The 18246-nt window shown below is 40.5% G+C and overlaps 1 protein-coding gene across 8 annotated transcripts in view; it reads left to right on the forward strand.

Moving 5' to 3' along the window:
• Nucleotides 1-18246, forward strand: part of LOC139418146 (neurotrimin) — a 414965-nt gene that overhangs the window by 277088 nt on the left and 119631 nt on the right. For 6 of the 8 annotated variants that reach the window (XM_071167369.1, XM_071167368.1, XM_071167373.1 and 3 more), the window contains exon 1: nucleotides 12397-13036. In XM_071167369.1, the coding sequence (XP_071023470.1) occupies nucleotides 12864-13036 (173 nt within the window). In that variant the 5' untranslated portion in view covers nucleotides 12397-12863. Of the gene's footprint in view, nucleotides 1-12396; nucleotides 13037-18246 lie in introns of those variants that run through there. The other 2 variants (XM_071167372.1, XM_071167371.1) reach the window with 1 other exon arrangement.

Genomic DNA, 18246 nt, shown 5'->3' on the forward strand with positions numbered 1-18246 from the left:
CAGAGAAGCACCAACAGCCTAGAGTCAGAATCCCTTCAGCAAGGAGAGTACAAATGAAGCACCATAATTTCTAGTCAGAGAGAGGACTCAAAAGCAGCAATGCATTTGGTTTTTAATTTGTACTGGAAGCATAGCTAACATAACACATCTATTTAAGAAGATGCTATGAATTCAATAGCAGGCTCATTACAGCATAAACACTTGCCTCTATGGTGGAGGGGTCTCCATGGTGATTAGGGGGAGAATTGAAGTGGGGGTGTTACTTTTCCCACAAAATGGCTACATGGTAATTCAGTGTCAAGTCGGTCTCAGATTTTGGTTTAAAAAATAAAATTAAAAAATATATTTTTTTGCAGAATTGGTGAGCGAGGGGAAAAAGTTGACACATTGGTTTAGAGCTTGAAGGCCTATGGTTTTCTAACTGTGGGGGTAGGCTTAAGTAACTACCACATCTTAGATATTGGGGTCTTATCAACTGACCAGTAAAGCGGTCCATACTTACATCCCTGTCTTTCAGAAAAGGTGTACGGGCCTTTTAGTTCACATCAGTCCACTACTGGATTGGCTTCTTTTTTTCCTTCAGACCACGGTCACGTTCCCGAACGACAAACATAACATTCACTCAAAAGAAAAGGGAACTAAAGGAATCATTGACAACCAAACCAGAACAGAAAGTGTTTCAAAACAGGTTCTGAAAGTTGGCAAAGCAACTAGAAAATAGTTCTAAACGACACCCACCATGGATACCCACTGGATTTTCTTCAGAAATTACAAACTAAAGGAAAAACCAACACAAACATAGAAAAGGGAGTTCGAAAGAATATGGCCCAAACTAAACAGGGGAAACCACCAGAGTCAGGCTGTTTTGTTGCCTACACTGGACACGCTGTACCACACACCTCAGCTAACATGAGTTGTAGGTCTCCCAACATCTCTTCTCTTCAACTGATGCACTGGGCCAGCAGGTCTTAAATACCAGCTGGGCCAGCACTGGTGAAACACATCCTGACTAACGAGGTCACTCCAATCAGTGTGCGCAACACATAAACAGGACATATGAATCCAAAACCAACCTTGAAATGGAGAGGGAAAAAAAGCCTGTAACACTACCGATAGAGCTCATTGGGAGTATTTTTATAAACCCACTGTGTTACTATTCCAGATAAAGAATGAAACAGCCAGGGACCAATAGCATTAAATGAAAAGCACATTAAAGATGATTGACTAATCAAGGTCGGGAATTGAATAAGATAACACAGTGAACCAGATGGCCCTATGCTGCACAGATACTTTTCTATTTTATAAACTCCAACGCAAGATGCTTAGCTTATTAATTACAACGTCACTGGTGAGCGATGTCAGAAATGTTTCTTCTTCAAAATGCCTTATGACTGTTCTCCATATTCATTGGAGCTGATTATGTAAGGCCTACTACACATGTTATATGCGTAAGTAAACCCCTAGACGTGCACGTTGTTTTCCCCCCTAGCACTACACAACTGATTCAAATAATCAAACCATGATGAAGAGTTTGAATCACCTGTGTAGCACTAGGGCAAAAACCAAAACTTGAACCCCTTGGGGTCCCCAGGATCAAAACAGTGCAGCACTATTAGAAATTGTATTTTATGTAACAAAATGTGGTTTTAACAAAACGTTACCAAACTGTCTGTCTTTGCTAGTCAGAGTGAAATGAACTAGGTGTGAAAGCGGCTAAAGCTACCCTTTATACATCATTATGGGTTCATGATGGTACATCATTAGTGACAGAGAGAAGTTTTCTCCCGACAGAGGGAAATCTCACAAGAATAAAACCCCATAACGAATAGCCACGCGCACAGTCCCGTCTCAAGCGGACACCTATACAATGATCTACTGGGCCAGTGACCACCAGTAGGTACTGTAAGCTACAGGTTTGCAAGAACCTACTTGAATTTAGATATTCTCGCAAAGCATGGACTGCACTTGATTTTAAATGTGTGGATATGTGAAAACCCTTCTCCCAGACTTGGTGAGGTCAGTGTGAACAATCTCATGCCGTATCCCTCCCCCACCCGAGCCCTGTCCCTTCAGGCTCTGCACCCAGTCGGAGGCAGAGGAAAGGGTTCATGGTCACCTCCCTGGATGACCTTCTAGAACAGACAGCAAGTGCCTTCCTGTTGACATGCCAGTTCCTCATCCTGGTGCTAGAGGAGGATGGGGCAGTGGCGGAGTCAGCTCTTGGTCCTCCAGAAGGGAGAGATGTGGTGTTTAACCATCAAAGCGACTCTTTATGAAATCTACACACTGTCATACGACATCCAATGCACGAGGGCCAAGGATATCTTGAAAATCTCTTCTGTGTTGCCTGACGTATTTGGCGAGAGTGCCAGTAGTTGCTTCTGTGTTGTTCCTCATACACACTGCAGTACATTGGGGACCAAAGTCCAAGGCCCTGTTTGAGCTCTTTAAATTGCACCAGGTGACAACAAAGTGTCCAGGGCCTCTTGAATGCCATTTTTCTTCCTTCATGAAATGCATGTGGACCTTGTTACTGTCTGGTTTAGTTGAGTCATTGCACATTTATGTAAAACAATGTTGACGATACACATCAAATAAAAGCACTGCCCTGCTGGAGGAGGATGTAAATACAGTATATGCTCATTTTTACTTTGGGGAACAAATCCCAACGCTCATGCATCTCTAGTTGGGATTTGGCCCTCATGATGTGACCATGTACGATTGTTGATTTTAAAGTCTGTTTAAAAAAAACAAATCTGGTTGGTCTCTGTAGCAAAAGATCAGTGTTCTTAAACACTCATGAGTGTTCTTATTCCTTGAACACTGGATGTCCTCATTGTGTCATTGTATGTTTCTAAAATGTGGGGGTTAGTGTGAGTAGGTGAAAAGCATGACTGAAATGTTGCTTGGATTGACTTGAGATGGTGACTCTTTTACTGTTTCCATTCTCCATCGGTAGATTGGCAATCTACTGGGGTGAATCTCAAGTTTTCTTTGATTCCTCGCATCCTATCTATGCACAGTATAAGGCCGCAAGATCACCTCAGATCTTCTCCTACAATGAGTTTTGGGAATCGAGGAGAGAAGATTCAGTGGGATGTGAGGAATCGAGGAAAGACTTTAGGGCGGCGGGTAGCCTGGCGGTTAAGAGCGTTGGGCCAGTAACCGAAAGGTCGATGGTTGGGGTCCCAAAGGAAACTAGGTGAAGAATCTTTCTATGTGCCCTGGAGCAAGGCACTTAACTCTAATTGCTCCTGTAAGTCTCTCTTGATTAGAGCTTCCGCTAAATGACTAAAATGTAAATGTATTGCCAAAGCCCTTAGAACAGCAAAACATGTTTATTAAAGTGCGATCGTCGAGGGAAACAAACCTTAGAAGCGGAGCGGCAGGGCTTTTAAAACAGCTGTTGTGTCGCTGGGTTTAGCTCGCGCTCAAGTGCTGTGGTAAATAATCCCACACAACACCCCCATCAACACACACGCTCCTCACAACTCACCTCACAATTCTCATTAAACCTCCCCTTAGCCCCCAGTATAAATCTCCTATTGCCTCTTAGACTCGATTAAAGATGCAACGATAAAGACCATTTTCTTATCAGTGCATTGGCAACTAGATTTGGCCTAGGCCCAAGTGTGAATAGATTCAAAACAGTTCCAGGCTACATCTTTCTTCTTTTCCTTTTTTTTGTGGTGATGATATGATGATACACTCTGTTGACTTCCCTTGCCAGAGACATACAGCCATGCAGTGTTTAGTGTTTCCAGAGATACTGTATGCTCCCTATAGCATGATATACAGAGTGCAGCTATTCTCTTTTCCCACACAACTCTTTCGCCAGATTAAAGACAGATTAAAAATTTAGAAGGCACTTTAACTCCCACCTAACCTGTGGTCGGGGAGAATGCATGTTCATCTCTCGAAAGGAGTTTGTGCTTAGACTACCCACTGCCCCCACACTGTGGCTGAATATGTGTCACTGCAAAGTGCACTTAACCTGCCTACCGGATTCAGGGAGCCATTACCAAGGGGTGATAAAGAGGGGTCCATCGGCATCAATCTTTTTATTAGAAAGTAATGGTCACTTCCACTTCGAAGATGTCCACCGGCCCCCCTGAGCTAAAGGGCCTTCTCTCTTGTCGATTGCTTGATCCCCTCCTATGATTGAGATCTGGGAGATCACTCATCCCTGTGGGGAGGAGGTACACCATCACATTCCGATTCCCGAGCCACTTGGAATCCCTCTCCTATGCAATAACCACCGTCTTCTGCAACAGACTCCTCTCGGCGACCGACGACTCTTCTGCCGTTTTTCACGTCTTGTTTGTTTACTCCTAATTATTGTTTTTCTTCAGGAGCTCAAACCCCCAGATGAGCATATCGCGGTCGTGCACCTCCTGGCTGCGCCAAATGCAATTCCAGCTATTCCACACCCTGGGAAAACTCACATTTGCTTTATTGTCTTTTTACAACGTTCTCATGGGATCCAATTAGATAGTGAGCAGACTTCTTCACTCCGGCATAAATATTAGCGATCAATGTATCGGGGATGGTTCCACATTAAACTGTGTGGCTATTATAAGGCATAAGATCCTATCTGGATTACTTAGGATCTAAAAGCTCTCCGGGTAGGGGAGGAAGGGTGCACAACAATCTGTAAATTACCCGTCTCAATTACTGTCTTCACCCTGTGCTCTTGAACTTGTATTCTGATATTTCCAAGTTGTTTTGTAATCATGACCAAGACCTGATTACCCAAGTTCCCTAGTGGACAAACACAATCTTAAAGATGGAGGCATCTGGTGCCCATCAGGAGGGTGTCAGAGAGCAGAACTGCTGAGGTGCTCGTTTAACTCCTGATCATGCTCGATTTCGTGCACATCTGCCATCCATATTCGACAAAGCATGAAAGATGCAATCAACGATGGCTCCTATCTAGGGCAACTCTGGTAAAGTATTGTACAGTATATTAGTCTATTCAGGTAAAATTAGTGTTGTTCCCTTTCTGTCAATTACAGTGAAGTAGAAAAAAAGGTGAAATGTAAAGTTCAGTGGGGTTAGTCTTGTTGATCCGAAAAAGATGGATGACCACCTAATTGTCAGCACATTGTCACAATTAATAAGCACACTGGGGGGAATATCTTGTAGTGTGAACCCAGCTAGCAAATGACGTTCTAAGAACCATGTGTTTCTTAGAGCTTTGTGAGAGTGTGGTTGTCCTGTGGTTATTTTGCATACAACCTTCCCACAATGTTCTGGGAATGGTGCAGGATAGCCAGCTAGTACATAACACTCTGAGAGCCATACAGTATGTTTCTTAGGTGGGATTTTCAGTACTTCAACATAACGTTTTCTGCAGGTTTCCTCATGGTCCTATTTAAAGTCATGTTCTCAGAACATTAAGAAAACTTTCCATAAAAACCACAAGAAAACATTAGTAATGTTTCAAGAACATTCTAAGAATGTTATTTAAAAACATATACATTCCGTTCTCAGTATCAATAAAACGCTCTCTATCCTCTATCTTTGTAAGAGTGCTTGTTTTCCTTTGAAATGGGGTCTGGTTGAATAGACTAAAATGAACAGCTTTGTATGAGTTAAGAAACATGGCATGCCAGCTCCATCCTGGTGGTGCAGTTGACTAATTCCATGGATAGAGAACAAAAGATCATAGGTTTGAATCTCGCTGATGCTGTGCCACAATAAATTTAAAAAAGGTGTTTGCATGAATAATGTCTAAGCAAATTAATTTCCATGTGTCCTATCTGTGCTTGAAGTTCAAAAGAGTTAACCTAAGCTAACAGTGTTATCAAAAGTCCTATTGAAACATGTTCTCAGAATGTCATAACAAATCATTTCCGTTCTCAGAATGTTAATAAAACCTCCCACAAAAACTTTCAGGGAACGACAGTAAAACATTCTCAGAACCTCCCTGCAAGCTATAGTGTAGGTTCCCAGAACAGACAACATTTTCACTTACAGTCTCAGAACGTTTAAAAGACGTTCAGTTTTACCAGTCAGGAAATATATGGCTTCATTTCCAGAATCATTGCAAACCAAAAATATATGTTCCTACAACTTCCAAGGAACCAAGTGTGCTAGCTGGGAAGATTATACATTGTACCAAACCCACATTGTGGTTTCCCTTGATCTTCAATTGATTGAATTCATTATTAGGGCCTTAGTCTATAACTTCTATAACATTATATAATTGTCTTTAACATCACTTGTTATATAAGTCAGCATTATTGATGTGAGAATTGCTACATCTGTCCCAGTATTTTTTATGTATGGAGTGCAAATTAAGTGCTAATTCCTACAGTGTCAGTGTTGTTAACCTTATACGTCACCCGAGACCCCAGCAAAGATGAGCTTTTCATTAATCTGACTAAAATGTATCTGCATGTCCAGCCCTTCTATTTAGTTTCACAGTGAAGTGTTTTACTATTTTCTTTTTAGGACAACCAGGGCTACAAATAGAAAACAAAACAATCTGACATAAATAGTTGCATTCATGAGTTTTATTGGCAAATGTGAATAAAAAACTATGTCAGCCAAAGCAAAAAATGAATGTAAATGGAAGCTGGAAGTACAGATTGTTTGCTCACTGAGAAATGAATATCCAACTAGTCAGTGAAAACTGTGTGGCATTCGGAGTTTGTGACAACATCTATGTGAGCTTATTACAGTATTATAGATTTTGTGTGTGCATGTTTGTGAGAGTCTCAGCTTTTAATAGTTTGTAGCTCAACATTCAACCAACATAATTTTTTGGTAAAAATCCCAGACCCCGAGCGAGCCCCTTCGGGATCCATCCTTGTCTCACACACGCTGCTCTAGCTCAGTCCCTGTTAATCACACAGACTGGTACCAATGGATGCAGAAGAAATAGCTGAATCCAATGGTATGACCTAGAAGTCTGTAGCTCAAAGTGAGAGCAAACATCTGCTGTTACTGCTCATTTGCAACAGCAAGCATCTCTGAAATGGGGAGGCCATTTAGCAGTGTATATTGTCAAATCTGCCATTCAGCGAAGTTTGAAATATACTTGAATCACCTCGTCTCTTGTTTAGTCATGCGATATTAGCGAAGCTTTAGCCTTTTTATACTGTAACTCAACCAATATATAATATAGATATAATTCCTAATTTACGATCACCCTCTGTAACGCTCTATCTTTTTGTCTTCTTGAGACAAACGATATAGTCAGGCAACACTGAAAATAGTTAGATTAAGAAAAGCTACAGTGCATTCGGAAAGTATTCAAACCCCTTGACCTTTTCCACATTTTGTTACATTACAGCCTTATTCTTAAATGGATTAAATAAAAAATAATCATCATCAATCTACACACAATACCCCATAATGACAAATCGAAAACAGTTTTTTAGATATTTTTACAAATGTAAAAAAAAACAGATACCTTATTTACATAAGTATTCAGACCCTTTGCTATGAGACTCGTAATTGGGCTCAGGTGAATCCTGTTTCCATTGCTCATCCTCAAGATGTTTCTACAACTTGATTGGAGTCCACCTGTGGTAAAATGCAATTGATTGGATATGATTCACACACCTGTCTATATAAGGTCCCACAGTTGACAGTGCATGTCAGAGCAAAAACCAAGCCATGAGGTGGAAGGAATTGTCCGTAGAGGTTTGAGACAGGATTGTGTCAAAGCACAGATCTGGGGAAGGGTACCAAAAAATGTCTGCAGCATTGAAGGTTCCCAAGAACACAGTGGCCTCCATCATTCTTTAATGGGAGAAGTTTGGAACCAACAAGACTCCTCCTAGAGCTGGCTGCTTGGAACAAACTGAGCAATCGGGGGAGAAGGGTCTTGGTCAGGGAGGTGACCAAGAACCTGATGGTCACGCTGACAAAGCTCCAGAGTTTCTCTGTGGAGATGGGAGAACCTTCCAGAAGGACAACCATCTCTGCAGCACTCCACCAATTAGGCCTTTAAAGTGGCCAGACGGAAGCCACTCCTCAGTAAAAGGCACATGACAGCCCGCTTTGAGTTTGCCAAAGGGCAGCTGAAGGACCCTGTCCATGAGAAACAAGATTCTCTGGTCTGATGAAACCAAGATTGAACTCTTTGGCCTGAATTTCAAGCGTCACGTCTGGAAGAATCCTGGCACCGTCCTTACGGTGAAGCATAGTGGCAGCATCATGCTGTGAGGATGTTTTTTAGCGGCAGGGACTGGGAGACTAGTCAGAATCGAGGGAAAGATGAATGGAGCAAAGTACAGAGAGATCCTTGATGAAAACCTGCTCCAGAGCACTCAGGACCTCAGACTGGAGCAAAGGTTCACCTTCCAACTTGACGGCCCTAAGCACACAGCCAAGATAATGCAGGAGTGGCTTCGGGACAAGTCTCTGAAAGTCATTGAGTGGGCCAGCCAGAACCCGGACTTGAACCCGATTGAACATCTCTGGAGAGACTTGAAAATAGCTGTGCAGCGACGCTCCCCATCCAACCTGACAGAGCTTAAGAGGATCTGCAGAGAACAATGGGAGAAACTCTTTGAATACAGGTGTGCCAAGCTTGTAGCATCATACCCAAGAAGACTCGAGGCTGTAATCACTGCCAAAGGTGCTTCAACAAAGAACTATGTAAAGGGTCTGAATACTTGTGTAAATGTGAAATGTACATTTTGCAAAAAATTCTAACAAGCTGTTTTTGCTTTGGCATTATGGAGTATTGTGTGTAGATTGATGAAGGGAAAAAAACAATTTAATCAATTTCAGAATAAGGCTGTAATGTAACAAAATGTAGAAAAAGTCAAGGGGTGTGAGTACTTTCCGAATGTGCTGTATATTCTCTGATCTATTAACTTTTAACATATTGTGTCATAGTGCTCTCTTAAGTGTACGTGTACGTATTCTCAAAATGGACAACAGAAGTTCAAACAAAGTGCTATTTAAAATGGTAAGCCCTTTAAATGTAAGATCCACACACACTGCTGTGATCTGGTGTCTGCCATTAAGGCTGAGAGTATTTTGATATTGCTCTTTGTAACCTGCTGCTCTCTTGTTTGTGATTAAAGCGCAGGGACAGTGAGTGTAATTAGCAAGCATCATCAGCCTGGCTAATGGCCATGGAGGAACTTCCCCTTTTATGACTGGGTCCAGACAGAATTACAGCAGAGCAGCACTTAGCCGCAACATAAATTACTTGACATGAACTGTGACAGATTGTGCATATGCATGCCTTTTGTGGGGGACCTAAATTAGGTTATATTAAGCACTATGCAATTCATTGTTCACTGAGTTTCAATGGCTCCGATGACAGATACGGTACTGTATGTGGCAATTATGTCTGCCTGTATCACAAAGGATAATTTCTACTTCAGTGAACAATTTGGGTTATAAACATATAAGCTCACACAGCTTTTATGAAATGGCAGAAAATAAATGTTTTGACTTACTTGTAGGTAGGACTGATATCTGCAAGAAATACTGTAAGAAAGTTGCAATGCCTTTACTTGGAACTGGAACTGACAGCATTTTAACTACTTTGAAGATATGGAACAAACAGACGACAATAATAATAATAATCATAATATCAGTCAAAAATATACAATTTCCAGTTTATGCTACAAAACCAATTTTATAAGAGGTTTTAAAAATAGGTTATATTTGACTCAACGTTCCATGATTAATGGGTGGCAGGTAGCCTAGTGGTTAAGAGCGTTGGAGTAACTGAAAGGTTGCTGCTTCGAATCCCTTTCACGCCCTGACCTTAGAGATACTTTTTATTTCTCTATTTGGTTAGGTCAGGGTGTGATTTGGGTGGGCATTCTATGATTTCTATTTCTTTGTTTAGGCAGCTGTCTATTGTTGTCTCTGATTGGGGATCATATATAAGTTGTAATTTTCTGTTTGGGTTTTGTGGGATCTTGTTTTCTGTATAGTTTCTTTGCCTTACAGAACTGTGCGCTTTTTTGTTGTTGTCGTTGTTATTTTGCTTTTGGTGTCATCAAATAAAAAGACAATGTACGCCTACCACCTGCACCTTGGTCTGGTCATTCCACAAATGAGAGCTGTAACAGTCCCCAAGCTGTTTCATTTTCAATGACTGAATATTTTGGACAAAAACTGACAAGTGTAACTAAGGTTGGGAATGTCAACACAATCAAACTAGCAAAGGCAATGATCACAAGTCAGTCATAATTTGGCTAATAGGCTAGTGTGTGTATATATGTATGTAACAAGCTAAAAACACAGAGCCTAACGTTAGCTAGATAGATAGCTAGCTGCTAGGAGGATGTCATGTCGTTTTTTGGTGGCTACACACAGCTAGAGATGCAGGTGTCATTTGGTTAGCTAGCAAGAAATGTGAATCGCTTTGCTAGCTAGCTATGCTGAATGACTGTTATCCAGTTAGCATATCTCTTGCGTTCGCAAATTCACTCTGGCTAGCGATCTACTCAGATTTCAGAGCACTCTTGTCTGAGTGTGACATAGCACAGAATAACTGATACATTTATGAACGCGCAAAACTCGCTGAATATGACTGATGTCAGTAAACGTAGGCAAAAAAAGTCATTGTTAGTCATGAACCCTCTATATAACATGTAAACATCCTATCCAAATCTGCTAGGGTGAGTAAAATGCTCAGCGAGGTGTTCTCTCATTTGTGTCTGGAAGTAGCTAGCTACCAAGCTAGACAACTTTAGCAAGTTAGCTTGGGTGCTTGGTTGGGACAACACATGCATTGGCAGACAGCTGCAGAAGGAGAGCAGGCCATTCCCCATCGTTTATCAGTGCAATTTTGACAGCCAACTAGTTGAAAAAGTTTGAGAGGGTTTATCTAATTTTCCTTTGTTAGCTTTTAGTTCATCTTGCTCTGGTTTGCATTAGTTGTTGATCTTGTTGTTGTTGATGTGCATACAGGGAAGAGTCTATATTTTTATGGTTGTTTGATCAATAGGAATGTAAAGTTCCCAAATGTAAGAGAACTTCTGTGGTATTTAGCTACTCTACATATTTGCTGTAATCCATTCAAGTGAATTTTGTGTCCTTTGTCAAATGCTTTCTAATGATATAAAGTCGCGCTGTTGCGACTGCTTGTAAACACACAGCCCAGTTGAAAGTGAATGATGGCAGGACCTTATGGCAAGTGGCTTGTTTGCATATAGTCCTACTGTGCCTCTGATTGGCTATGGTGCACCGCTCTGCGTAGACTTTAAAGTGTATGGGAGAGTCTTTCACTAAGATAACTGCAGTTGAATTGCCAATTTTGAGTTATGATTTTATACACTTTTATAACTATTGACTCTGAGCCTTTTTAAGTGACAGTTTAAAGACATGCCCTTCACGCTAATTTAAACTTTGGCTGCACACATGATCTTTAGGAATACCAACCTCAGTGTGGAAATTAATATAAAACACAGGGAAACCACGTTTTTCACTGCACTGGGCCATGCCGTAAGTCATAGCAAAATGTGTATAATTGCAGGAAATTAGTTTTAAAACAGTAAAATGTTCTCTCCACCCCATGGCAAAATAGGTAAAATTGCAGGAAATTAGCTGTAAAACTGAAGAAAAATAATCTCTGCCCCGTGGCAGAATTAGTAGGATTGCATGACGTTTTTTGTACAAAATTGCACAAGTTAAAATTGCATTAACTTGTGCAATGGCAAAATGTGTAAGATTGCATGAGCGCAACTCTCTCAGCTGTCAAGTGGGGTGGGGGTCAACTAAAATGTTTTGCCGAGACCCCCCAACCAAATCTTGTTTAGGGCCCCCAAAGGGCTAGGGCCAGCACTGTGGCTTGCATAGGCTATATAAATGCACTGCAAGTAGATGATTTACACATTTAATAGCCTGGATTGTGAACATGGATGCTATGAGTCCACATGTCTTTATCCACACCATCAAAACACTTGAGTCATACCCACCAATTTCACCTGTTAAAGGTCTGAACAATATATCACGCAATCTGTAGGCAGTCTATAGCATCTGCATCCAAACACTTGGCCCACTGGTGATTTTATTCAGCTTTCTGAGCAAAAGAAAAATGTACGTTTTTATTTTAAATGTTTTATTGTTGGACATAAAAGACTATAAAAACATCAGCTCCAAGTGATTTTACATTTTGGAGATATGTTTCAAAGTATTCCCAGGCATATTAGAGTGATACGGTATATGTGATCGTATACAAAATGTAAGCAATGTTTGAAATTATGTTTTAGTCAAATCTTATAAATGTTTGGGCTTGTTGCGGTCAATTTGCAGGCAAGAAATTATTTGTAATTATGTTAAGATTCCCTGAAAATATCGTCCCGCTGCTGAATCTAGTTGATGATCCCTGACCTAGAGCACGTATAGCGACGATGAGGGGACGCTGTAGGATGTAGATAGAATAATCACTAAAACTTGTGTAGCCTAGATCCAATCCCAAGAAAATCCGCATCTGTTGGAACGAGATAATCACGCATTTGTCTTGTTTTTGCGCTCTTCTGCGCATTTGGCACCGGTTGTTAAAGTTTTATCACTTAATCGCAAACGAAATAGCTGATGTGTTTGCTCTGCGTGCTATCCACAACTGCGACCGTTAATTTTCTGTGAATGCGTGTACTGTCATCATCAATAAGCAGCTGGACCATTCGGAAAGGAAGCATTTCCATTCTGCGAGCTACAGAATAGAACAGCCTGCACATATTTTTTTGAGTGCGCAGTAGGGATAGCGATACTCCTGCATATGCTATGCTGCACCTGGAAAGAAGATTTGGATTACCAGATGAACTGTAGGCTATTAACTAACCCGCGCTCGCTCCACCGGACAAAATACGCATTTGCCTTTTAAATCAACGGACGCGTTGTGTGTCTCGACAAGCAGTGGGATTTATAAACCGAAGATGGGTGTTTGTGGATACTTTGTCGTGTCTTGGAAGTGCCTGGTGGTTCTGTCATTCAGGGTACTGTTTCTTGTCCCCCCAGGTTTGCCTGTCCACAGTCAAGGGGATTCCCAAACCGATAATAAAGTAATGGACAATATTACCGTCAGGCAAGGCGAGACCGTCTTTCTCAGGTAAAACACTTTCTAATTATTCATACACTGTCACTGGTTGCGAATGGTTTAAAAAAGTCATTATATGATTCCAACGTTGCTTTGACATTTGAAATTACAGGAAAAGTGTTTGTCAGGTTAAATTATACGATTCAGACTGTATGGTCATTTCCGCGTCATGTGCATTTTGTCATTGAGGGGGATTCCAGAGGATTAGCCTATGCCAGACTATGAAGCAATAGTCCCAGCAGTTAAAATTAACTCCAAATTATTGTTGTGTAACGTGTTGGACTAAGGTGCTTATGGTGGTGGAAGAAGTATATTGATATGGTCCACAAGCTACGGAGCATCACAGAGATGTAAACATCCTTTTGGGGGAAAAAATGGTTGAATCAAGTTGTTTCCACGTAATTTCAACCAAACAATTCCATGTGATAATGTTGAATCAACGTGAAAAACGGATTTGCAAAAAGTAATCACTGTAAGGGAATTTCGTCTTTTTCACCCAACTTTTCACCTAAATCAAATAGCAGTGTTTAATTCACGTTAGTTGACAACTCAACATAATCTAAATCAAAACTAAGCACTGAACTGATGTCTGTGCCCGTTGGGATGGGATATGAACTGGACTATAATAGACACTGGGAATAGAGAAACGGGGAGTGCAGTTATGTTTTGCACATTAACATATTATGTGATATTGCACATGCATACTGTAAATGGATGAGACTAGACACTTGTTAGTCCTATGAACAGCGCCATAGTACAGGTGTCATAATACCAATGAAACCTAGTGGTCAAACAGGGAAATGGATCCAATCGTTTTTCCACCATTCATTTTTCCCATAGGGGATTTTAGAAAGACTTAAAATTAGGGCTGTGTTTCGTGTAGGCTTATCCTGGTGTGACGTTTTGATAATCAGGTGACTTTTATCAATGTATTTGTCTCTACTTACTCTCAGATTCGAAAATGATAATTAGCATAAAAGGGGACATTCGGCAGTCTCATCATGGCATTTGTAGTTCTTTATGATGGCATATTCCAAAAAAAGTATTATTATTTGTGTGTGTGTGGGGGGAGGGGTGCAAATATATTGATAAGAGTCACCTTGTCCTAGAGAGATTTACATGGTTATCAAAACATCACGGCAGGATAGGCCTACACGAAACACAGCCCTTATTTTAAGTGTTTCTAAAATCCCTTATGGGAAAAAATAATGGTTTCTAAAATGTTTGGAACCATTTCCCTGTTTGACCATATGCTTTTTGACTCTTACTTTGGAACTCTATTACAGACATAAATAACGCATGGTCCACCATTTTTCTTTTGATGTCGCTTGCATTAAAAAAATAATTATATATATATAATATAAAAATGTGCAGTTTGCTTAGCTGGTTAGGACCTGAATTTACTGACCCCAGGTCAACCTGCCCAACAATTTGCTGACAAAACCTCATTGTTGATCATACTAATTGAATTCAAATGTAATTTACATGGGGCATACTATTATATATAACATTATATTTTTCAATCACCTGTGTGGGCTGCATATGTGCACAGGTGATATTTATTATTTAATCCAATTATCACATGAAATGCACACAGACACATTGATAAACTTGTCTGATATAGTATGACACTATAGTTTAATGGAACCTGCACTCATTTTCAATGCAGGTAGGTTACAAGAGGGCTTGATTGAAGCTGTATGTCCACTATCCAGCTATTTAGCTTCATATTGTCTATGAAACATCATGCTGCCCTGGTAATATGTATCTAATTTAACTCAACTCGCCAATCACTTGCCTTTCAGAGATGTCTCCATACGTATAAAGTAGCTGCGTCATGACAGTGCTTTTATAAATAGATTCTTTTCAGCACTTCTCTGGGCAACAGGATTCTAATCAGATTTACAGTGGGGCAAAAAAGTATATTGTCAGCCACCAATTGTGCAAGTTTTCCCACTTAAAAAGATGAGAGGCCTGTAATTGTCATCATAGGTACACTTCAACTATGACAGACAAAATGAGGGGAAAAAATCCAGAAAATCACATTGTAGGATTTTTAATGAATTTATTTGCAAATTATGGTGGAAAATAAGTATTTGGTCACCTACAAACAAGCAAGATTTCTGGCTCTCACAGACCTGTAACTTCTTTTTTAAGAGGCTCCTCTGTCCTCCACTCGTTACCTGTACTAATGGCACCTGTTTGAACTTGTTATCAGTATAAAAGACACCTGTCCACAACCTCAAACAGTCACACTCCAAACTCCACTATGGCCAAGACCAAAGAGCTGTCAAAGGACACCAGAAACAAATTTGTAGACCTGCACCAGTCTGGGAAGGCTAAGCAGCTTGGTTTGAAGAAATCAACTGTGGGAGCAATTATTAGGAAATGGAAGACATACAAGACCACTGATAATCTCCCTCGATCTGGGGCTCCACGCAAGATCTCACCCCGTGGGGACAAAATGATCACAAGAACAGTGAGCAAAAATCCCAGAACCACACGGGGGGACCTAGTGAATGACCTGCAGAGAGCTGGGACCAAAGTAACAAAGCCTACCATCAGTAACACACTATGCCGCCAGGGACTCAAATCCTGCAGTGTCAGACATGTCCCCCTGCTTAAGCCAGTACATGTCCAGGCCCGTCTGAAGTTTGCTAGAGAGCATTTGGATGATCCAGAAGAAGATTGGGAGACTGTCATATGGTCAGATGAAACCAAAATATAACTTTTTGGTAAAAACTCAACTCGTCATGTTTGGAGGACAAAGAATGCTGAGTTGCATCCATAGAACACCATACCTACTGTGAAGCATGGGGGTGGAAACATCATGCTTTGGGTCTGTTTTTCTGCAAAGGGACCAGGACGACTGATCCGTGTAATGGAAAGAATGAATGGGGCCATGTATCGTGAGATTTTGAGTGAAAACCTCCTTCCATCAGCAAGGGCATTGAAGATGAAGCGTGGCTGGGTCTTTCAGCATGACAATGATCCCAAACACACCGCCCGGGCAACGAAGAAGTAGCTTCGTAAGAAGCATTTCAAGGTCCTGGAGTGGCCTAGCCAGTCTCCAGATCTCAACCCCATATAAAATCTTTGGAGGGAGTTGAAAGTCCGTGTTGCCCAGGAACAGCCCCAAAACATCACTGCTCTAGAGGAGATCTGCATGGAGGAATGGGCCAAAAACCAGCAACAGTGTGTGCAAACCTTGTGAAAACTTACAGAAAACGTTTGACCTCTGTCATTGCCAACAAAGGGTATATAACAAAGTATTAAGATCAACTTTTGTTATTGACCAAATACTTATTTTCCACCATAATTTGCAAATAAATTCATTAAAAATCCTACAGTGTGATTTTCTGGATTTTTTTTCTCATTTTGTCTGTCATAGTTGAAGTGTACCTATGATGACAATTACAGGCCTCTCTCATCTTTTTAAGTGGGAGAACTTGCACAATTGGTGGCTGACTAAATACTTTTTTGCCTCACTGTATATACTCTCTTAAGGACAGTAATCGGAGCTATCCGTATGAATCCTCAGGATATTTAGGTTTCAAAGCATACGCTCTGAAATGGAATGTAATATCAGCATCGGAACTAACATGACCAAGCTGTGTGGTCATCTGAAAAGGGAGTTGCCATGTTTGGATTGAGTATTAGGTGAGGACAGGGAGTGGGGGCTGACATTATGAAATTATTCAAAATATAACAAGAATAAATATTCTTACTGATTCAAAGTGCAAGTTATTAACTTGAGGTCACAGCAGTCATGCTCACCTCCAGTAAATCAGTGATACTAACAATTACTGTATTACCTGAATACAGTATGGAAACTGCATTTTTAGTAGTCAGCAATGCACTGGGGCATGCATAATGAACAATTATACAAATTAGGACTCACTGTCAGGATTTTTATCAATTTGATAGAAGTTAGAACAAAAGTGATTTAAGTTTTTCATGGCTTAAGCAAAAACTTTCGCTAATTTATATGCTACATTTCATCCCAAAAACTTCTGTCAGTGAAGCCATTGTTTATAACTTGAGCCGCATGTTGCATAACTGACGTGATGTTGACTCATCAGATGCCATGATCTAAATATGACTAGCAGGAGATGATAAGTCATAAAGAGATCACCGTGCAATTATGCTAGAAATTTTGACAAGTTAATTTGCAGGTTGCCTTTACTGCAAGACAGAGGGCCTGTCATCATCTTGACACAACTGGAGAGGAAATAACTTTCTTTCTGAGAGTCGTAAGCCATAACAACACATACTGAGGGCAGGCTGCATGCAAAATTTGTTATCCGGATGTTTCCGGTTTAAGAAAAAATAACTGCGGTCTTCTTACACTGAGAATATGCAGCTTTAGATGCATTTCATCAATGAAACAATGACAACTGAAAGAAATTCAACATCCATATGAATTCAAAACACACTTTGGCACAGCACTGGATAAATGTTGTTGTGCCTTAAACCTGGAACATATGTATAGGCATACTTGTTTTGATTGAAAAGGTCCCCCAGTTTGAACATATACTACCAAAGTCCGTAAAATAACAAATATGGTCTGAAATAAGTGCTATAGGCTAACAGTGACTGTGCTGTTCTTAACTTCCAGTTGTATATTTTGTGTGGGAAGAAATATACTTCAATCACACTATTCCCTGGTGTGATCCGACACAATTTGAATTATTCTTGCTTCATACTCTGAAAACATTTACATTTCATGACACCATGTTTGTTCAATTAGACACAACAGAAGAGATGTTAGTTATTTTTGTTGGTTTAGGTGTAACAATGGATACAATTGTCTCTTATTCCCTTCAGATGAAAATCTGAATGGGTTGTGTATGAATGGGCCACTGTAGATCTGACTACAGTTTTCCTGGAGTAGTGCAGTTATTGTTGTTGTCACTGAGTTAGCACAATGCTATGCTTACCTCAGCAGGCATCAGCCCCTCTTAAATATACCCATGTTCTCCCAGTTCAGTGAGAAACTATTGTCAGGCTGTTCTTGTCGGTTTAATATCCAGGTTTTCCTCTAGGATTTTGCCTGTGCTTAGCTCTATTCGGTTTATTTTTATCCCACAAACAACTCCTTAGTCTTTGCCGATGACAAGCATACCCATAACATGATGCAGCCGCAAACATGCTTGAAAATATGAAGTGTGTTACTCATGTTGTTGGTTTTGCCCAAACATAACACTTTGTATTTAGGACAT

Source organism: Oncorhynchus clarkii, chromosome 10 (assembly GCF_045791955.1).
Source record: "Oncorhynchus clarkii lewisi isolate Uvic-CL-2024 chromosome 10, UVic_Ocla_1.0, whole genome shotgun sequence".
Taxonomy (NCBI): domain Eukaryota; kingdom Metazoa; phylum Chordata; class Actinopteri; order Salmoniformes; family Salmonidae; genus Oncorhynchus; species Oncorhynchus clarkii.